Source organism: Pipistrellus kuhlii, unplaced genomic scaffold (genome assembly GCF_014108245.1).
Source record: "Pipistrellus kuhlii isolate mPipKuh1 unplaced genomic scaffold, mPipKuh1.p scaffold_m20_p_9, whole genome shotgun sequence".
NCBI lineage: Eukaryota > Metazoa > Chordata > Mammalia > Chiroptera > Vespertilionidae > Pipistrellus > Pipistrellus kuhlii.
Window position 1 is genome coordinate 290835 of NW_023425595.1, and position 20730 is coordinate 311564.

The 20730-nt window shown below is 60.2% G+C and overlaps 1 protein-coding gene across 1 annotated transcript; it reads left to right on the forward strand.

The window, feature by feature from the left end:
- Positions 1 to 2971: 2971 nt before the first annotated feature.
- On the forward strand, positions 2972 to 16230 carry LOC118713032 (tumor necrosis factor receptor superfamily member 10B). Its single transcript, XM_045577542.1, has 8 exons — positions 2972 to 3491; positions 5194 to 5275; positions 6647 to 6772; positions 10191 to 10305; positions 12327 to 12391; positions 13537 to 13644; positions 15636 to 15676; positions 15973 to 16230. The coding sequence occupies exons 1-8, from the start codon at positions 3264 to 3266 to the stop codon at positions 16228 to 16230; spliced, it is 1023 nt and encodes a 340-aa protein (XP_045433498.1). The 5' UTR covers positions 2972 to 3263.
- The last annotated feature ends 4500 nt before the right edge of the window (positions 16231 to 20730 follow it).

Genomic DNA, 20730 nt, shown 5'->3' on the forward strand with positions numbered 1-20730 from the left:
GCAGGCAGCCCCTAGGGTCCAAGCCGTCCTCTCCCCTGCAATGCCCTCCCTGGCCCTGAGCTGACCTCCACCTCCTGCATCTGACCCAGCGCGGGCGAAGGGGCCGTGCCCACGGCGCGGTGAGTGAACGAGTGCACGAACCTGTAACCCAGAGGCCGCGGGCTCTGCTGGAGTGCCACCCTGAGCGGAGCCAGCACCGACACAGCCTCCTGCTGCCCTGGGCACCTGGTCTCCGGGCCCAGACACAGGCCGCGGGCTCTGCTGGGAGTGCCACCCTGAGCGGGGCCAGCACCGGCTGCAGCCTCCTGCTGCCCTGGGCACCTGGTCTCCGGGCCCGGACACAGGCCGCGGGCTCTGCTGGGAGTGCCACCCTGAGCGGGGCCAGCACCGACACAGCCTCCTGCTGCCCTGGGCACCTGGTCTCGGGGCCGGACACAGAGGCCGCGGGCTCTGCTGGGAGTGCCACCCTGAGCGGGGCCAGCACCGGCCGCAGCCTCCTGCTGCCCTGGGCACCTGGTCTCCGGGCCCGGACACAGGCCGCGGGCTCTGCTGGGAGTGCCACCCTGAGCGGGGCCAGCACCGGCCGCAGCCTCCTGCTGCCCTGGGCACCTGGTCTCGGGCCCGGACACAGAGGCCGCGGGCTCTGCTGGGAGTGCCACCCTGAGCGGGGCCAGCACCGGCCGCAGCCTCCTGCTGCCCTGGGCACCTGGTCTCGGGCCCGGACACAGAGGCCGCGGGCTCTGCTGGGAGTGCCACCCTGAGCGGGGCCAGCACCGGCCGCAGCCTCCTGCTGCCCTGGGGCACCTGGTCTCCAGCCCGGCCCAGCCCTTCCATTCCCTCTGAGTCACGTGGCGTTCCTAATGTGCCATTTAACGGGTGTGATTTTTAAAAATACATTTTTCTTTATTTCAGAGAGGAAGGAAGAGAGAGAAACATCAATGGTGAGAGAATCATCTGCCTCCTGCATGCCCCCCACTGGGGATGGAGCCTGCAACCAGGCACGTGCCCTGACTGGGAAGTGAACCCTGACCTCCTGGTTCATAGGTCAAGGCTCAGCCACTGAGCCATGCAGGCCGGGCTGGGCTCACTTTCTAACTCGGGCCCCTGTGTGTGTGCTGGTGCTGCTGACCAGGTGCAGGCTAAGACCTGGGCCACACAGCGGCTGCAGATGGTGGGCATGGGGGTGGTGCATGGGGGGGAGGCAGGGAGAGCCTGGGGTGCCGCCGCCCGGGGCCGTGAGGACGCTCAGGTCTCCCGTGTGCCCACAGGGGTGCCACTTCCCCAGTGGGGGTGCCGCTTCCCCAAACGTAAGTACTTTCCCTGCAGTGAACGCTCGGCCTGTGCCTCTCGGAAGCCCGTGTTCGGTTAATGTCCGTCTCAGCCACGTGCCCTGCTGGTCCCATTTCCCCCCACCCCCTCCTGCGACCTCTCACCCCCAGGTCTTCACTGTAGTTCATTATTCTCCAGTGTGAACAGGAGGAAAGGGTGGGGAAGGTACGTGCCTGTACCTGCCACGTTCCAGTCTGACTGCACCAGCTCAGGCAGATCCCGTGTGCACGCCCATCACAGGCCCGGGGTGCCCAGGGGGGCAGGTCTGGGGCTGGGCGGAGGCGAAGGCGCCGGGACGACTTGGCCTGGGGGCCGAGGGGAGGCCCCGAGCAGGAATGGTGGCCCAGGGCCGGATGGTGTCACTAGTGATGGAGCTTGGGGAGCTGGAGCGGAAGCGCAGGGCCAACCTTGACAAACCCTTTCCCCCGCCCCGCCCCAGGGCTGCCGGCTCCCCGATCCTGGGTCCCCTCTGCCAGCCTCATGGGCTCCAGGACCAGCGAGCTGCGGGCAGGCAGGTGGAGGGCTGCGCCACGACCTGGCCACACGCACCTTCCGAGTGTGGGTCCCGTCTTCCTTCCGATTTCCCTTTTCAGCCGCCAACAGGCTCCCTGGTGAAATTGGACCCGAGGCCCCAGGCCGGGACCAGAGCCTCACGATGCCAGACGGGCTGGAAGGAAATGGCTTCGGGACCCGTGACCACGCGTTCGGGCTGTCGGGCGGCACACCGCGGGAGCCATCCCAGACGTATTGGTGGGAGGAACGCTCTTACGCGGGCATGCGGGGCCACGCTGGGGAAGGTCTGGTCCTGCCGTGGCCTCGGCGTGTGTCTGGGGCCACAGCATCCACGGCTCCATCCCTTTGGCGCCTCCGTGAATCCCAGACGGGCCGAGCGCCTCCTGCTCTGAGGAGAGTCTGGGCAAAGCTCCCCCGGGGGCGGGGTCCGGGCGGGCAGGAGGTCACTGCCTGTGGGTCCCAGGGGCCCTGAGCTGGTGGGCGGGACCCGCTGAGGGTGCGGCAACCGGAAGGCTCAGAAGGCTGGAGGGTTGTCTTTCCGTCCCCAGCCCTTGGTTCTCTGAGGCACTGGGATGCCACCGGGGTGACTAGTGAGCTGTCACTTCGCCAGCTGGGAGGAGGCTTTTCATGTCCCGCACATCTCGCGTGGTTCAGGGTTCGGGTGCTGGAGAAGGCCGCACACAAATGCAAGAGACTAGAAAAGTGTTCATTTGGGAACATTGGGGGCCAGGTGGGAGCCCACCTCTAGGGGGAGGACTACGGCCTTGCTTTGGCCTCGCCACCCCTTTCAGTCAGGGTTGGGATCCACCCGTTGCCCTTACGCAAGTAATTCCAGTAACAGTATTGTTTGGGTTTGTTTGGGTTTGTGATTGTTTGGGTTTACGTGTTGCCTCAGCTACCATTTTTTTAGATGAGGAGTGCCTCGCTCTGACCTTGCAGAGCTTCTAGGTTGACCAGCCTTCCAGGTTCCTTGTCCACGCCGTTCTAATTAGTGAGACCATGATCGGTTTCCGGCCCAGGCCTTTCCTTTTCTTTTTCCTTTTTGTGGTTCATCTTCACCTGAGGATGGATTTTTGGCGAAAGCGAGAGGGAGGAAGGGAAGGAGGGAGGGAGGGAGAGAGGGAGAAAAGAACATGGCTGGGCTGCCACTTGCATGTGCCCAAACTGGTTCTGGCTGTATATTCCACGCCGTCTCCTCCCTCTGGGAGCGGCCTCGCCTGCAGCCTGGCGCTCCTGCCTGACACCAGCGTGGTCCTGAGGGCGCCACTCCAGGGGCTCTCAGAGGGGGTGGGGGGTCTCTGGCTGGATGGTGTCCCTTCCCCTGAGGAGCTCTGACCCTGCAGCCACAGCCCCTGAGATCCCGGAAGGACTTCGAAGGTTGAGCAGGACACGGCTCTGTGCACCCTGCAGTGGGAGAGCGGATGGGGCGCTGGCTGGGAGTTACCTGCGGCGATACCGAGCCACCAGGTGAGCGCTCCAATCCGGACCGCTCACTCCCGCCAGCAGCCAATAGGAGGCGGGAGGGGCGGGGCCGGTGGGGCCCGAAGAGACGGAGAGCGCAGCGGGCGATGGAGGAGCGCAAGTCGCCCCGGTCTCCTGTTCCGTTTGCCTGGCTGCTGTGGCCGCTGCTGCTCCTCCTCGGGGCGCAGGTGGGTGCGCGGGGGAGGGAGGACCCCGCGGCCGGCGGGGGGCCGGGGCCGGGGCCGGGCCGGGCCGGGCGGGATGGAGTCTGGCCTTGGGCGTCGCGCCCAGCTCCCCAGCCCGGACACTCGGGAGGGACGCCGCCCCAGGCTGGGCGCGGGGGCGTGCCCTCTGCCACGGGGGCGCTGGGCTGTGGTACGTCCGGCCGCCGCCGGCCCGGGCTCTGCGGTGACCGGATGGGGACCCCGGGGGCCGGGAGGGCGCGGCCAGACCCGTCTTCCTCTCATCCCGCGGGGCTGTTGTAATTTCTTGTTAGCTGGAGGCGGAGGTTGTGACACCTTTATGGACGTGTAATTGGCATACACCTAACGCCCCAGGTTTAAAGTGTGCAGTTCGGTGTTCTGACATGTGTTCTCCGAATGAAACCATCCCCGCCCGAGAGTGGGTGCAGCCCTCACCCCCAAAAGTGCGCCCCCCGCCCTTACCCACCCCCGCTGGCCGGTCCTCAGGGAGCTGGCTCCCAGAGGCTCCTCACCAAAGCTTGAGAGCAGGGTCCCTAGTCTTTTAAAATGGATACAAACCACCAGATTCTCCCTGTTGGTCTGTGTCCGCTGCTGAGCACTCGAGTTTGGAACAGCTGCATGAACTCTGCGCCGTGTCTGAAGGCGCTCCGGCCTGTGGCTGTGGAGTGAGGGGCTCAGTCCTAAGGTTAGAACAGTTGCGTTTAGCTGTGTCTGCTTTGGAGGGAGCTGATTAAATATTCCATTTGAACATCAGCATCTGGCCTCACACCACTTACAGGGAGATGACCACCCGCTGAAACGGTCATTTTTTAAAGCACTCGCAGGAGAATTCGCGATGGCCGTTTGTTTAAACGTGGCTTCCATGTGCCTGTAAAGAGTAGATCACGCCTGGTCCCGGTAAGGTTTCAGAGGGAGCTGATCTGAACCTCTAATGCCATTATTTTATTATTATTAATCCTCACCTGGGGATATGTTCCCATTGATATTTAGGGAGAGTGGAAGAGAGAGGGAAAGACAGAAACATGGGTATGAGAGAAACACATCGATGGGTTGCCTCCCTGGGAGCCCTTGACCAGAATGGAACCGCAGGCCTGTGCTCTATCCACTGACCCACACTGTCCAGGGCTTTAATGCAATTTTAAAAGAGGAGACGCAGTGCTGGATGGTTTCTAAAAGCTGGGGCGCTCCCAGCGCACCCCGGAGAGGAAACACAGTCATCCGAGAGGCACTGCTCTGCCTCAGGCCACGCAGAGGTGGCATCGTGGGACTGTCCAGGACCAGTAGCCAGTAGCCAGCTCCCGAGCAGGAAGGCAGTGGTTCTGAGCGGGACCAGAGCTCCCTGTGACTCAGGCAGGGGAGGCGTGTCTGTCCGGGAAGGAGGGCGTGTGATTCTGGTGGAAAATAGCAGGCCTCCTGGTGTGCAGAGGTGGGCATGAAAGGCCCACGCCAGGCGCTGGCATGCAGTGGCCTTCCTTTTTCTTCTAATAGTTTTTATTGATCTGAGAGAGGAAGGGAGGGGGAGAGAGAAACATCCATGAGGAGAGAGGATCATCGGTCGGCTGCCTCCTGCACGCCCCACTGGGGATGGAGCCCACAACACCGGCCTGTGCCCTGACGGGGAATCGAACCCTGACCTCCTGGTTCAGAGGCTGATGCTCAGCCACTGAGCGATGTTGGCTGATTTCAGGCGGCCATGGCAGCCGGCGAGGAACCAGATGACCCCAACCAGCGTGCAGTGAGGAGCCCCTCTGACGACCTCTGTGAGGCTGGTGAGTGAGCGTCCGTGTCCACCGAGCCTTCGCCTTCGCCTTCCGCTGCCCTGCCCAGAGGTGGCGGGGGGCTCAGCCCCTGGCCCGGAGCTGCAGCGCCCAGGCCCTGGGTGGGTGGGGGAGCCTGGTGGGTGAGCCTCTCCCAGCACTTACCCCGGCAGCACCCGCTGCTCACCGCCCTCCCCTGGGGCTCTCCCCTGACAGAGGGACTCTCCCCTGACAGAGGGACTCTGCTTACTCAGACGGAAGTGGGGGTGTGCCCAGGCTCCATGCTCCCCAGGAGCCCCTGTCAGGAGCCCGTCTCTTCGGGGCAGTGAAGTCAGGGCAGTGATGGGCACCCAGGCCCACCCAGGCTCAGGAGGAGGCTCTGAACAAGCCCCCAGAGCAGTTGGGAGACCCAGACTCCAGGGCCTGCTCTGCCCGCCCTCCAGCCGCGCCCCCTCCTGGCCAGTCAAGGCCAGAACCCGGGCCCCGTGGAGCCTGGTCACACCCTGCGGCCCCCATGCCCGGACCCCACTGGTCAGTGAGCCTGCCTTCAGGGATCTCCTCTTTGTAGGGGCCGACCACACCCCTGCTCCCCTCACCCTCCACCCCCACTCAACCCACCCCCATCCCACCCCCGCCTCCTGTCAGCCAGGAGCTTCCTGGGGCTCCCCAGCTCAGAGACTGAACCCAGCCCCCGACCACTCACCTAACTCCCAGGCACACACGCCATGTACACGCTGCACCGCCCGCACATACATCTGAGCGGGCACACCCACAGGCGTGAGGGAGACAGCCGGACCCACACCAGCCGGAGGGTCTGTGTGCGAGGTGCGGCTCTGGCTCCAGGACAGCATGGCCGGGCGGTACCCAGCTGCGGGCTCCTGTGGGCGTGGCCCCGGCTGCCCTAGGAGGTGGCCCCGGGTGTCGGTGTGGGGTAGATGCGGGGTCTCGGCGGGCTCCAGTGTGCACACCCACACCCCTCTTAGCTGAGCTGCGGGATATCGTAAAGACCGAGGGGTGAGGCAGGTCCCCAGTTCCTGGGACACATGTAGCCGAGGCTCAGTCCAGAACATTGGTGCTATGTGGGGGGCCTGGCCTCAGGGACCTGGAGGGGCCGGTGCCAGGGCCACCTCACCTCTGTGCCTCCCCTGCCTCACCTCTGTGCCTCCCCCGCCTCACCTCTGTGCTGTGCCTCCCCCGCCTCACCTCTGTGCCTCCCCTGCCTCACCTCTGTGCCTCCCTCCGCCTCACCTCTGTGCCTCCCCCGCCTCACCTCTGTGCCTCCCCAGCCTCACCTCTGTGCTGTGCCTCCCCTGCCTCACCTCTGTGCCTCCCCAGCCTCACCTCTGTGCCCCCCCACCTCACCTCTGTGCTCCCCCACCTCAGGCCACTACCTCACCGAGGACTGCTACATGGGCCAGGCCAGAGGGTGCTGTCCGTGCCCCCCTGGGTCCTTCCTGAGCCACCCCAACAGGGAAGAGTCCTGCATGCTGTGTGCCCGGTGCCGGGAAGGTAAGTGGGCGCTGTCCGGTGTGGGGGTCTGTGTCAGGTAGGGCACCTGCCCCCTGGACCTGGCGTGGGGGCGTCGCCCACAGGCGGAGATGAGGGTGCAGGGGCGCTGGGTACCATCAGGGCAGCTGGCCGAGCGAGGGGAGCGAAGCCGCAGTGGAGAGTGAGGACGCGGCCTGAGTGATGGGCGTGCGTACAAGGAGCCCTGACGTCTAGGTTGCTGGTACATTCCCCAGTGGAGAGCGTGCAGGAGGCAGCCGGCCCATGTTTCTCTCTCTCTCCCTCTGCCGTCTCTCGGAAAATCAGCACGGTGGGTGAGGGTCAGCCGAGGACGGAGGGTGCGGCTGCACACACCTGGGTGGCGGGCTCCATCCCAGGCCGCAGTGGGGTTGTGGGTGGGCGGCATCTCATCACACGTCGCCATTTCTCTCTCTGTCTCTCCCCTCCCTTCCACTCTCTCTAAAAAAACAGCGGTGCCCGGCTGGCGTGGCTCAGTGGTTGAGCATCAACCAGTGAACCAAGAGGTCATGGTTCCTCCTGGTCAGGGCAGATACCCAGGTTTCAAATCTCCAGTAGGGGGCATGCAGGAGGCAGCTGGTCAAAGATTCTCTGTCCTCATTGATGTTTCTCTCTCCCTCCCTCTCTCTTCCTCTCTGAAATCAATAAGGATATATATATGTGTGTGTGTGTGTTTGTTTTTTAGAGGCCTGGTGCACAAAATTCATGCACAGGGGGTGGGGGCTTGTCCTTCAGCCCAGCCTGCACCCTCTCCAATCTGAGACATCTCTCTCACAATCCAGGACTGCTGGCTCCCAACTGCTCACCTGCCTGCCTTCCTGATTGCTCCTAACCACTCCTGCCTGCCAGCCTGATCACCCCCTAACCACTCCCATGCCAGCCTGTTTAATGTCTAACTGCTCCCCTGCCAGCCTATTTGCCTCCAACTTCCCTCCTCTGCCAGCCTGATCACCTCTAACTGCCCTCCCCTGCAGGGTTGATTGCCTCCAACTGCCCTCCCTTGCAAGCCTGGTCCCTCTCAACTGCCCTCCCTTGCAGGCCTGGTGCCTCCCAACTGCCCTCCCCTGCTTGCCTGATCTCCCAAAACTGCCCTCCCTTGCAGGCCTGATCCATCTCAACAGCCCTCCCTTGCAGGCCTGGTGCCTCCCAATTGCCCTCTCCTGCTGGCCATCTTATAGTGGCCGTCTTATGTCCACATAGGGGCAGGATCTTTGACCACATGGGGGCAGCCATCTTGTGTGTTGGAGTGATGGTTAATCTGCATATTACTCTTCTATTAGATAGGATAGAGGCCTGGTGCATGGGTGGGGGCCAGCTGGTTTGCCCTGAAGAGTGTCCAAAATCAGGGTGGGAGTTCCCTTGGAGCGTGGAGCGGCCTGAGTGAGGGGCTTGTGGTGGTTTGTAGGCCGGCCACACCCCCTGACGACCCAAGCAGAGGCTTGGTATCTGGAATTTACTTACCTTCTACAATTGAAACTTTGTAGCCTTGAGTGGAGGCTTAGGCCGGGAAGGGCAGGCGGAAAGCTTGGCTTCTTCCATTCCAGGGCTCCCTCCTGCTCTCTGTGGCGGTAGCCATCTTGGTTGGATTTATTTGCATACTCGCTCTAATTGGCTGGTGGGCATGGCTTGTGGGCGAAGCGGAGTGATGGTTAATTTGCATATTACTCTTTTATTAGGTAAGATATATGTATTTAATTAAAAATATATATTTTATTGATTTTTTACAGAGAGAAAGGGAGGAAGATAGAGAGTTAAACATCAATCAGCTGCCTCCTGCACACCCTCTACTGGGGATGTGCCCACAACCAAGGTATATGCCCTTGACTAGAATCGAGCCTGGAACCCTTCATCCCATAGGATGATGCTCTATTCACTGAACTAAACTAAACTGGTTAGGGCAAGAATATATATATTTTTTAATTTCAAAAAGCATCTTCTAAAGGTCTAAATTTTAAGATTAAAAAAAATCAATGGAGAAAAATATCCTCTGGCTAAATGAATAAATAAGCAAAATCAATCCTATCTAATAAAAAAGTAATATGCAAATTGACCATCACTCCAACACACAAGATGGCTGCCACAAGATGGCTGCCACAAGATGGCCAGCTGGAGAGGGCAGTTGGGGGAGACCAGGCCAGCAGGGAGAGCAGTTACAGGCAATCAGGCCATCAGAGGAGCAGTTAGGCGTCGATCAGGCTGGCAGGGGAGTGGTTAGGGGGTGATCAGTCTGGCAGGGAGGCAAGCGTTTGAGAGCCAGCATCCTGGATTGTGAGAGGGATGTCCAAGATTGGAGAGGGTGCAGGCTGGGCTGAGGACACCCCCCATCCCCTGCATGAATTTAGTGCACCAGGCCTTAGTAAAAATGTAATTAAGAGAGACAAAGAAAGGGTCTCTGAGGAGTGGAGAGGTGGACCGTCTCACATCTGCCAGAGCCGCACGTGGGGGCAGGGTGGCGGGGACTCCTGCCCAATGGGAGACGTGGGATCAGGGCCGGCACTCGGGAGAAATGTTGGGGTGTACTGGGTGATGTTCCCACGGGACCACACCACTCCCCATCCGCCCTCCCACTCCGTGGACACCGGGGCCCGCTCTCCCGTGTGTCAGATCCGTCCGTGTGCACCCCGTGTCCACTGGCAGGGAAGGCAGATAAAGCGACACGTGACTTCGCACAGTGCCCCCAGGGAGACCAGCCCCAGAGGCGTGTGCACCTGGCTCCCTCGGTGCCACACTGCACCCGTGGCCGGGGGTGAAGTCACGGATGCTGACTCGGGGTGGTGTCGGGCCCGCAGGTGAGTGGGTGACGGGCTGGGTCTCGGGCTGGGTCTGTGGTCCCACTCCATTTCCGTCTCACCTGTAGTTCAGACGCTGGGCAGGGAGGGTTTGAGGGCCGCCCCTTCTAGGAAGCTGTGCACCCCGTGAGGCTTCAGGGCCTGGCCTTGGAGGCCATTGGGCGGGCTGTGGGGGTGACCGCGGGCTGACCACCAGCAGGTGGGGCGCCAGGGGCTCTCTGTGGCTGCATTCGCTGTTGCTGTGTCACTCACAGTGCACTGGGGGTGTTGACCTGCCCTCCGGGGGGCACACAAGGTGAAAGGGATAATTTGGGGTATTTCTGAGGACAGAGTCAGCTTTGTCCTCCCAGCCCACATTGCAAGCGCACCTTGCTGCCCCTCCACAGACACCCCAGGTTTCAGGGTCCCCCCAGCCCTGTCATAGGCACCCCTCTGGCCCATCTACAGGCTCCCCGATTGCTGGAAATAAGAGTCCAGTTGTCACCTGTCGCCTGTAAATGTGAGAAGAGAGGGAGATTGTGGACCCGGTGCCTGTGACCCAGTGGCCGGAAGAGGCTGGTATGGGTGGGACAGTCCCAGCTCCTGTGCCTGACCCGCCTTCCCCTCCCCCGCAGATCAGGAGATGGTGAGTGACTGCACCCTGACACGGGACCGGCAGTGCCAGTGCAAGCCTGGGGAGTACTACTGCGACTCGGAGCACTGCCTGGAGGGCTGCTACCCCTGCACCAGGTACCGCCTCGGGCGCGGGCAGCCCTGCCGCCTGGGTCCCCGCCCGCCCGGGGCCTGTCTGCCTCGGGTTGTGCAGCGGCCCCCTCGGTGCTCCCGCCTGGAGCCTGGCAGCACCCGCCCTGTGGAGGCGCCTGCAGATGAAGCGAACCCCTGGCCTGGCTGTGTCCCCCGGGGCCGCCCTGGGCCAGGCTCCGTCCACCCATGGGGCCACCGCCCGCTCACCCCTCCAAAGCCCCCGAGGAGTCGGGCACAGAGGCCAAAGCTCAGGGACCCGGACGGGGCCCCGAGGGGTATAGAGGGCAGGGCTGTGGGAGAAGCAGAGGCCCGAGGAGGGAGGGAGGTGGGAGCCATGGACGGTTCGGAGGGGCAGCTCCAGGCAGGGGAAGGGCAGTGTGCACTGCCCCTGTCCCAGCTGAACGGCCGTCCCGCAGCAGGGCCCTGGTTCGGTCACAAGCACCAGGCCTGGGGCGTTACAAACCTCGAAATAATCTCTCCCAGCCCCGCAGCCCGGAGTGCGGCACCCGGTGCGGCCGGGCCGGGTCCACGCAGGCTCTGGGGGCCCTTCCTCCTCTCGGCTCTGGGCGGCAGAGGCCCCTGGCTCTCCTCCTAGACCTGCTGCTGCGACCTCTCCTGTCTGCCTCCGTCTGCGCTGCGCTGCCCTCTGCTCACGGCCCCTCAGGAGGGCGCTGCCCTCTGCTCACCCCCCCTCAGGAGGGCGCTGCCCTCTGCTCACCCCCCCTCAGGAGGGCGCTGCCCTCTGCTCGCCCCCCCTCAGGAGGGCGCTGCCCTCTGCTCACCCCCCCCTCAGGAGGGCGCTGCCCTCTGCTCACCCCCCCTCAGGAGGGCGCTGCCCTCTGCTCACCCCCCCTCAGGAGGGCGCTGCCCTCTGCTCACCCCCCCTCAGGAGGGCGCTGCCCTCTGCTCACCCTCCCTCAGGAGGGCGCTGCCCTCTGCTCACCCCCCCTCAGGAGGGCGCTGCCCTCTGCTCACCCCCCCTCAGGAGGGCGCTGCCCTCTGCTCACCCCCCTCAGGAGGGCGCTGCTCACGGAGGCCGGCTCTCCAGGAGGCCGCACTGAACGCACAGGTTTCCAGAGCAGGTTCATCCTGAGCTTCCGGGTGGGCCTATATGGGGGGCCTTCTGGGGAGAAGTGACAGTGGGAAAACCACTAGCAGAATGGCTCCCTTTTAAAAATAAATGGATTTTGCTGGGACCAGTTTGGCTCAGTGGATAGTGCGTTGGCCTGCGGACTGAAGGGTCCCACGTTCAATTCTGGTCAAGGGCATGTACCTTGGTAGTGGGCACATTCCCAGTAGGAGTTGTGCAAGAGGCAGCTGATTGATGATTCTCTCTCATCGATGATTCTGACTCTATCCCTCTCTCTTCCTCTCTGTGAAAAGCCAATAAAATATATTAAAAAAATAAAAAATAATAAAAATAAATGGTTTTTAATTCATGTCAGAGAGGAAGGGAGAGGGAGAGAGAGAAACGTCAATGATGAGAGAACCGTGGGCCGGCTGCCTCCTGCACGCCCCTCCCCCCCGCCAGGATGGAGCCCATAACCCGGGCCTGTGCCCTGACTGAGAACCCTGACCTCCTGGGTCCTAGGCCGACGCTCAGCTCCTGAACCCCACCGGCGGGCAGAGCAGCCCACTTTTGTGAGGCGCATTGTAGGCCATTCAGTGCGACTCAGACCGCATAGAGCCATGGCCCTGGGACCTGGCAAGTCCAAAGCAGGGGCCGCCTGCAGGTTCGGTTCGATCAGGGCTTGGCTTTTCTCCACTCGTTTGCCTGTCTGGTTTCCATGGGCTTCTCGGGGCTGCTCCCTCTCGATGGGGCTCCTCCCTCTCGGGGCTGCTCCCTCTCGGGGCTGCTCCCTCTCGGTGGAGCTGCGGCTCTCAGAGCCACACCCCGGGGGCCCCGAACTCCCCGCTGTGCTCTCAAGGGTCCCCGAGCCGGTGGGCCCTCCTGCGGGCCGGCCTGGCCGGGAAGTGATGCTGGGTCCTTCGCTCCTTCCTCTCAGCTGTCCCGGCGCCACCCTGGAGGCCTGCACCGCCACGAGGGACACCGTGTGCGCTGCACAGCCAGGTGAGTGACCCCTCTTCCATGGGCAGCCGCCTCTGCACCGGGGCCGGCCGCTCTGGGCCCGGGGTCAGTGCTCAGCTCTGGCCCTGGAAAGAGGCTGCAGGCGGGAAGTGGCGGGTGTGCGGGGCTTTATTTATTTACTTACTTATTATTGTTTTTTTCTAATATGTTTTTATTGATTGCAGAGAGGAAGGGAGAGAGAGAAACATCAGTGATGCTTCATGGACTCATGGAGAGAGAGTCATGGACCGGCTGCCTCCTGCACGCCCCCCACTGGGCATCGAGCCCACAAGCTGGGCATCGAGCCCACAAGCCGGGCATGTGCCTTCACCAGGAATGAACCTTGACCTCCTGGGTTATAAGTCAACGCTCAACCCCTGAGCCAGGCCCGCCAGGCTTAAAGCACCTTCAGTGCCCACCCCCCACAAAAGAACACAGTTAGGAGCTAATCTGGGACTAAACACAAGTGGTCAGAGCGCTGGCTGGGTTGGCTCGGTGGTTAGAGCCCCGCCCTGTGGACCGGAGTGTCGTGGGTTCGATTCCTAGTCGAGGGCACGTACCCGGGTTGCAGGCTCAACCCCCAGCCCCAGTCGAGGGAGGGGGGGTGCCTGCGGCAGCCCATTGGTGTGTCCCTCACACTTTCACATCGACGTTTCTCTCAGTCTCTCCCTCTCCTTCCTCCCCTCTACTCTCCAAAAAAAAATCAATGGGAAAAATGAAAAATAAATACACTTCAAAAAAGCCCCCGTGCAGCGTCACTGCTGTCCCTCCACCTCCTGGGCTGGCCCCGCGCCCCGGCCACAGCTCCGATGGGCTGCCCGCGCCCATGACCGTGTGGCCGGCTCCGCTTGGTGCTGTAAGGTCACCAGGGGGAGACCAGGCCCCTGAGCGGTCTCAATAGCTGGCTCCTGGGCTGGCCCTGCCCTGTCCCTCGGGCCGCTGTGGACCGGCCTTCCCACGGTCACCATGGGGTCCTCTCCTCGTCCCCACCTTCGGGGTGGCTGCCCTCCGGCCCAGGAGTCCGTGACGCTGCACCAGAGCCCCACCTGGACCCCGGGCCTTCGCTGCTCTTCTGGGAGGGCGGCCCCTGCGGGGGGCGACCTTCCGAGAGGGACACCTTACCGCCACAGCACTCTCTGTGCCCCCAGGACCCGCAGCCGGTCCCCTTGCTGTTGGAACCTGGGTCATGTTTGCGGTGATCCCTTTAATCCTCATCATCGCCGTCGCCATCCTCATTGCCTATTGGTGGAGGGGAGGTAAGCAGAGGAGAGCGCTCCAGGAAGAAGGAGCAGCAGCCCGGCTGGGAGCCCTGGGAGGTTCCTGACAGGCCTTTTCCACTTAGAGTACCGCTGTGCTCACTTTCTTTATTTTTTAAATGTATTTTTACCAGAATTTTCGTGCACTCGGAGGCGGGGGCGGGGACGGGGAGGTCCCTCAGCCCGGCCTGAGCCCTCTTACTGTGCCAGACCCCTCAGGGGATGTCCACCTGCCAGCTTAGGCCGTTCCCCCAGGGAGCGGGTCCAGGCCGCAGTCAGACGTCCTTAGCGCCGAGGAGCAGGCAGGGGATGCTCCTGCCACCACCCCTGCGCTTGCAGCCATCAGCCCAGCTTGTGGCTGAGCGGGGCCGCCCCCCCCTCCTCCCCCGTGGGAGCACACTGACCACCAGGGGGCAGCCTCTGCCTTCAGCGTCTGCCCCCTCCCACCCCCCATGGTCAGTGCACATCATAGTGGGTATTTCCCAGTCGTTCTGCCCTTGGGGTCAGTTTACATATTACCCTTTTATCATGTGGGATTGATGTCAGAGAGGAAGGGAGAGGGGAAAGCAACTAACACATCCATGATGATAGGGGATCATGGACCAACTGCCGTCTGCCCCACCCCCCACCCCCCGCCCCACTGGGGATGGAGCCTACATCCCGGGCCTGTGCACACCCTATTGGGGATCGAGCCCACGACCTGGGCATGTGCCCTTGATAGGAATTGAACCCGAGACCCTTCATTCCACAGGCCAACACTCTACCTTCTGAGCCAAACCAACCAGGGTCAGAAACCATTTTTAAGTGCCTTGCTAAGACGTTCTTTTAGCCGAAGGTTGTGTGACTTAATACACCCGATACCCGAAACTCAAATGAGAAATGTTAACGTAAAAAAACCACTGAAACCTGTGAAGAATCTGTGAGCTTATTTGAGCCAAACTGTCAACATATGCCGGGAAGCAGAACCTCAAGGAATTGAGATGATGCTCCGGAGAATGGTGGGTTACATCTGTATTTATACATGGCAATCAAAGGAGGGACATAGGTGGGTTGCATGAACTCATTGGTGATGGATTAAGGAGGCGGGAGAAAGCAAAGCTGGGAACCCCCTGGGATTGGATAAAAAGTGAAATGATGGACACATACTTAGGTGGGTGCAGGAACAATTAACATGATAATGAAGAAATCTGAGGCATTTGTCCTGGCGCCCACCACATTTGGTTGTGCCCCAAGGGCTCCAGAAAAAGGGAAGTTACAAGTTACCCAGACATCTCACAGACACATTATCTTAGAGGCTTGAAGGCAAATGGGCTCAGTAAAGAAGATCTAAGTCGATCTTTGTCAGGGAAAATATCGGCCTAGGACATGACTGCCCACCATAACCTGTTTGCAGTTAAATATTTAATTTTCAGTCCATCTTTTGTGGTTATTTTTAGGGCTTTGAGTTTGCAAGACGGCCACGCAGGCCTCCCCTGAGCATGTGGCTCCTTTCGTCCACACATCCCCCTTTTGGTCAGAAGTCAGTCCAAAGGTTGCATTGATGACCAACCTCTTGGTTGGATAACTGAGTCCCACAGGTGCTAGGAAGCCTCATTGCTAGGATGTCTCAGTGTCAGCATGTCTTGAACAGGTGGATCACTGGGGATGGGGCAAGACTATAACTTTAGATGGCATTTAAGATCAAATTATTATTCAAAAAGGGCATGTAATTGGGATTGGGGGTCCCTCCTATGCCATGGATGGGTGCCAGCGCCATCTCCCAGGTGGCAGCCCTGGCCGAGATCAGGGTGTGCGCAGGTCTGAGGGGCAGAGCCAGGGGCGGCTCAGCTCCGGCGCTGGGCTCCTGGCAGGTCTGCAAGCAGAAAGCAGGGGTGAGGCGCAGTGGCCCTTCCTGAGGCTTCCCTGGGGGGAGGGGTGATCGCTTCTGGGTTGACCTCAGATCAGAGGAACCTCCCGGCACCTCTGTAACCACCCGCCTTCTGTCTCCCCAGGATGTGTCTCCACCGGATGCCCTTTCAGAACGGAGAGCCTGGTGAGTGGCGCCCAGGCCAGGCCGGCCCCGGAGGGGAGGTGGCGGGACCCACTCCAGCTCCACTGAGGCCCTCTCTGCCCGAGCATCAGCCGAACGAGAGCCGAGGGCCTGAGCCGGATGTGCCTTAGACTCTGGAGGGCCCAATCCACATGGGGAAACTGAGGCACCGAGGCCCGCAGAGCCAGCCGTGAGGGCAGTGCTGAGACCAGAGGCGGCCGGGCCCCACTGAGCTGTGGGCCCCTATCCTCTTGTGGGGGCGCCCAGGCTGACCCCTGACCCTCGTCTTGCCTTTCCAGGTGCCTGAGAGCTCAGGGCCCTTCGTGTCATCGCCTGAGACCCGCGATGCAGACGCTCCGGTCCCCGCGATGGGGGCCCGCCTCCTGCCTGAAGGCCGCCTGGACGTGGCGTCCGAGTCCCTGATCCTCCCCGGGCCCCCGGAGAGGCCGGCGGGGGTGGACAGCCCGTGGCCGGAGGTGGAGGCCGGTGATGAGGCCGGGCCCCACGCTGGTCACCACGGCCTGACACTTCTTCACTTCCTTGCAGCCCTGGCCTAAGGGTAATGGTTAAGGCCCTGGTGGATCGTTTGGGCGCAGAGCTCTGGGCTGCAGCTGAGGAGCTCAGGAGGCCCTCAAGGCCCACTGTCCCGCCTCAGAGACCAGGTGACCACACAGGACCACAGGACCACAGGATGGTCTGAAATCAAAACTTTCCCACCCTGGCCGAAACCAGTTTGGCTCAGTGGTAGAGCTTCGGTCTGCAGACTGAAACGTCCCAGGTTCGATTCCGACCAAGGGCAGGTACCTTGGTTGTGGGCACATCCCCAGTAGGGGGTGTGCAAGAGGCAATTGATCGATGATTCTCTCTCATTGATGTTTCTAACTCTCTGTCCCTCTCTCTTCCACTCTGTAAAAAATCAGTAATATATATATATTAAAAAATTTTAAGAATGAAACTGCCATTTGACCCAGTAATCTCACTTCTAGGAATTTATCCTAAGAAACTAGAAACATGAATCAGGAAGGATATATGCACCCCTATGTTCATAGCAGCACAATTCACCATAGCTAAGATTTGGGATCAGCCTAAGTGCCCATCAGCAGATAAATGAATTAGGAAACTGTGGTACATGTACACAAGGAATACTGCGCCGTGGTAAAAAAAGAAGGAATTCTTATCATTTCCAACAGCATGGATGAAGCTGGAGAGCATTATGCTAAGCGAAATCAGCCAGTCAAAGATAAATATCACATGATCTCATTTGTGGATTATAATGAAAAACATAAACTAATGAACAAAAACAGATCCAGAGAAGCATTGATCAGACCTTCAATCCTCAGAGAGAAGGTAGGGGAGGGTGGCAGTAAGATCAACCAAAGGACTTGTATGCATGCATATAAGCCTAGCCAGTGGACACAGACACCAGGGGGGTGAGGGCATGAATGGGGGGGTAGGGGGGACATTGGGGGACAAGGCCACATAGGTAATACCTTAACCAATGAAGAAATTAAGAAAAAAAAAAAATCCTCAAATGACGGTGTTTGTGGCCTGGGCCCCAGGTTGGCCTCACAGCCCCGCCATGAAGGTCTGGGCCCCGGATGGAGGTCTGAGGCCAGGATAGATGTCTGGGTTGTGGGTGGATGGCTCTGGGCTGGGAGGGAGGTCTGGGCCCGGATGGAGGTCTGAGGCCCGGATAGATGTCTGAGTTCTGGGTGATGGCTCCGGGCTGGGAGGGAGGTCTGGGCCCCGGATGGAGGTCTGAGGCCCGGATAGATGTCTGAGTTCTGGGTGATGGCTCCAGGCTGGGAGGGAGGTCTGGGCCCCGGATGGAGGTCTGAGGCCCGGATAGATGTCTGGGTTGTGGGTGGATGGCTCTGGGCTGGGAGGGAGGTCTGGGCCCCGGATGGAGGTCTGAGGCCCGGATAGATGTCTGGGTTCTGGGTGGATGGCTCCGGGCTGGGAGGGAGGTCTGGGCCCGGATGGAGGTCTGAGGCCCGGATAGATGTCGGGGTTCTGGGTGGATGGCTCCGGGCTGGGAGGGAGGTCTGGGCCCCGGATGGAGGTCTGAGGCCCGGATAGATGTCTGAGTTCTGGGTGATGGCTTCGGGCTGGGAGGGAGGTCTGGGCCCCGGATGGAGGTCTGAGGCCCGGATAGATGTCTGGGTTGTGGGTGGATGGCTCTGGGCTGGGAGGGAGGTCTGGATTATGGATGGAGATCTTGTCCTCTGATAGAAGATAGGATTCTGTGTCTGAGGCCTGGGCCCAGGGATAAATTTCTCCGCCCCGCCATGATGGTCTGGAACCCGGATGTAGGTCTGGGTGCTGGGAGAGAAGTGTGGTCAATAGGGGCACTATGGGCCCAGGTGGGAGGTTTGAGTCAAGGGCAGGGCCTCAGGATGCTGAAATGGTGGTCTGGACTAGCCTGGATATTTAGACTCCGATAAAGGGATAGGCAGTGGGTTGTAGTCTGGGTCCCAGGAAGGGCCTTCTGGTCCTCCCATAAAGGTCTGGAACCCGGATGTACGTCTGAGATTCAGAAGGAGGTCTGGGTCCTGAGATGGCAGTTCAGGCCAGGGAGGGAGTTCTGTGCCCTAGGGGCAGTCTGGTACCTCCCCTGGATATCTGGGTTATGAAATGGTGGTCTGGGTTACAGAGGCAAACTACACCTCTGACATAAGACTGGATTCAGTGTTGAGGCCTGGCCCTGGAATAATTTTCTTGGTCCCATTATGATGGTCTGGGACCCAGATGTAGGTCTGAGCCCCCGATGTAGGTCTGGTTGCTCAGGCATAGTGTGGTCACTAGGGGGCGCTACAGGCCCAGGTGGGATGTTTGGACAAAGCCCCAGAATGAAGAAATGGTGGTCTGGACAAGCCTGAATATTTAGATTTTAGAAAAAAAAAAAAAATGGGAATAGATTCTAGTCTGGGTCATCCCATAAACGTATGGTGCACGGAAGTAGGTATGAGCCCCGAATGTAGGTCTGGGTGTTGGAGGGAGGTGTGGTCACTAGGGGGCACTAGGGGTCCAGTTGGGAGGTTTGGGTCAAGGGCAGGACCTTGGGATGATGATATGGCGCTCTGGACTAGCCTGGATATTTAGACTCCAATAAACAGATAGGCAATGGGTTCTAGTCTGGGTCCCCTGAATGGCCGTCTGGTCCAAGCCATAAAGGTCTGGGATTTGGACACAACCAGTTTGGCTCAGTGGATACAGTGTCTGTCTGCGGAATGAAGGGTCCCGGGTCGATTCTGGTCAGGGGCACACTTTGGATGCTGGCACATTCTCAGTGGTAGGTGTGCAAGGGGCAGCTGATTAATGTTTCTCATTGATGTTTCTAACTCTCTATCCCACTCTCTCCCTCTCTGTGAAAAATCAAAACAAAACTAAAAAAAAAAAAAAGGTGTGGGACCAGGAGCTAGGTCTGAGCCCTGGATGGAGGTCTGGGTCCTGGGAGGGCCTTTGGAGACAGGGTCTGGGCCCTTGGGGCCGTCTGGCACCTCACCTGGATATCTGGGTTATGGAAATGGTGATCTTGGTTATAAACTGAGAAATACACAAGTCTGGATTCTGTGTGCGAGGCCTGGGCCCGTGATAATCTTCTCGGCCCCATCATGACAGTCTGGGTCCCGGATGTAGGTCTGAGCCCCGGGTGGAGGTCTGGGTCCTGTGAGGGCAGGTAAGGCCCGGAGGAAAGTCTGATACCTCACCTCACCATCTGGGGTATGGAAGTTATTTGGGTAAAGCATAGAGATCTAGTCCCCTGGTACAACTCTGTGTTCCAGGATTGTGGCCTGGGCCCCCCTTGGGCCAACTAGGACCCTCCATGAAGGTCTGGGACCCGGATGGAGGTCTGGGTGCTCAGGCATGGTGCGGTCAATAGGGGGCGCTATGGGCCCAGGTGGGAGGTTTGGGGCAAGGGCAGGGCCTCGGGATGATGAAATGGTGGTCAGGACTAGCCTGGTTATTTGGCCTCCAATTAAGTTATAGGCACTGGTTTCCAGTATGGTTACCCGAAAAGGCCTTCTGGTCTGCGACCAGGAGTAGGTCTGGGTCGCCGATGGAGGTCTGGGTCTGGGGAGAACCTTTCTGGCCATGGAGGGACTTTTGGGTTCCTGGGGGCGGTCTGGTACCTCACTTGGACCTCTGGGTTATGGAAATGGTGGTCTGGGATACAAACTGAGAAGTACACCCAGGACACCAGTTTGGATTCTTGTTTGAGGCCTGGGCCCTGGCATAATCTTCTTCGCCGTGGCATGATAGTCTGGGTCCCGGATGTATAATAGGTGTGAGCCCCGGGTGGAGGTCTGGGTCCTATAAGGCCAGTTCGGCCCCAGAGGGAGGTCTGAGCCCTGGCGATGGTCTAGTACCTCACCTGAACATCTAAGTTAAAACATTGTTCATGGGGTTAAGCATAGAGAACTCTTCCCCTGATACAACTCTGTGTTCCAGGTTGGTGGCCTGGGCCCCAGGTGTGCCTACTTGGCCCTGCCATGAAGGTCTGGGACCCAGATGTAGGTCTGGGTGCTCAGGCATGTTGTGGTCACTAGAGGGCGCTATGGGTGCAGGTGTGAGGTCTGTGGCGAGGACAACCCTCGGGATGATGAAATGGTGGTCAGGACTATTCCTCCAATTAAGGAATAGGCTCTGGCTGCTAGTATGGGTCCCAGGAATGGCCTTCTGGTCCCCGCCATAATGGTCTGCGACCAGGAGGTAGGTCTGGGCCCCCGAGGGAGGTCTGGGTCCTCGGAGGGCCTTTGGGGCCAGGGAGGGTCGTCTGGGCCCCTGGGGGCGGTCTGGTACCTCACTGGACCTCTGGGTTTAGAAATGATGATCTTGGTTACAAATTGAGAAGTACACCCAGGATACAAGTCTGGATTCTGTGTGTGAGGCCTGGGCCCCGGCATAATCTTCTCGGCCACCGCATGATAGTCTGGGTCCCAAATGTAGATTTGAACCCCAGGTGGAGGTCTGTGTACTGTGAGGCCAGTTCAGGCCTGGAGGGAGGTCTGAGCCCCGGGGACGGCCTAGTACCTCACCTGAACATCTAAGTTAAA